At 67.0% G+C, this 1,171-nt stretch overlaps 1 protein-coding gene across 1 annotated transcript in view; it reads left to right on the forward strand.

Moving 5' to 3' along the window:
- The window catches only part of TRIM46 (tripartite motif containing 46), a 5,541-nt gene extending 4,470 nt beyond the window's left edge, over positions 1-1,071 (forward strand). Inside the window, exons 7-8 of the mRNA XM_035903928.1 lie at positions 154-553; positions 696-1,071. Of these exons, the coding sequence (XP_035759821.1) occupies positions 154-553; positions 696-1,071 (776 nt within the window). The remainder of the gene's footprint in view (positions 1-153; positions 554-695) is intronic.
- Positions 1,072-1,171: the final 100 nt, after the last annotated feature.

The raw sequence follows: 1,171 nt of genomic DNA on the forward strand, positions 1-1,171 counted from the left end.
TGAGGGCGGTCAGGCTCTGGAGGGGGCTGCCCAGGGAAGGGGTCGAGTCCCCAGCCCTGGGGGGATTTAACAGCTGGGCAGAGGTGGTGCTGAGGGCCGGGGTTTGGGGGTGGGATGGCAAGGGTAGGGGAGGGGTTGGGCTTGGGCTCAAAGGGCTTTTCCAACCCAAACGATTCCATGATTCTATGATCCGGAGCACCCTGCTGGCTGCTCGCACCCTCCTTCTCACCCACCCTCCTCTCCTCCTCCCTGCAGTCCTCAACTTCTTCCTGGACAACCGCTGGGGCTTCAACCGGGACCGGCTGGCCATCAGCAAGGACCAGCGGGCCGTGCGTAGCGTCCCTGGCATCCCCATGCTCTTCGCTGCCGAGCGCCTGATGACCAGTTGCCACCTCTCCATCGACCTGGTCATCGGCGACGTGGCCATCACGCAAGGCAAGAGCTACTGGGCCTGCTGCGTGGACCCCAGCTCCTACCTGGTCAAGGTGGGCGTGGGGCTGGAGAGCAAGCTGCAGGAGTGGTTCCAGGTGCCGCAGGACGTGGTGAGCCCCAGGTGAGTGGGGGGCTCAGTGGGATTGGGGGGGTTCTCCACCCGTTCCTGCCTCCTCGCCGGGCGCTGGCTCTGGGGCGTGGAGGGACGCCCCCCTCCATCCCTCGCGTGTCTGTGCCGGGACTCACCCGTCCCCCCGCCGCAGGTACGACCCCGACAGCGGCCACGACAGCGGGGCGGAGGACACGACGGTGGAGGCACCTCCGCCCTACGCCTTCCTCACCATCGGCATGGGCAAGATCTTGCTCTCGCACGGCTCGGCGCTCACCTCTCGTGACCCCAACGGCTGCACTGTGCCCTTGCCCCCGCGCATCGGCATCTGCCTGGACTACGAGCAGGGCAAGGTGAGCTTCTACGACGCCGTCTCCTTCCGCGAGCTCTGGGAGTGCGGCGTGGACTGCTCAGGGCCCGTCTGCCCTGCCTTCTGCTTCATCGGAGGGGGTGCCCTGCATCTCCAGGAGCTGGTGGCCAACAAGCAGGAGCGTAAAGTGACCATCGGGGGCTTTGCCAAGCTGGACTGAGCGGTGCCCGTGCTCCCCGCACGCATGCCGGCCATGACCCCTGATTGCCCAGTGAGCTCCGGGGCCTGGGGGGCACATGAGCGAGCAGGGAGCAGAGCAC

The sequence above is a fragment of the Egretta garzetta genome, unplaced genomic scaffold (assembly GCF_000687185.1).
Source record: "Egretta garzetta isolate BGI_Z169 unplaced genomic scaffold, ASM68718v1 scaffold141, whole genome shotgun sequence".
NCBI classification, from domain to species: domain Eukaryota; kingdom Metazoa; phylum Chordata; class Aves; order Pelecaniformes; family Ardeidae; genus Egretta; species Egretta garzetta.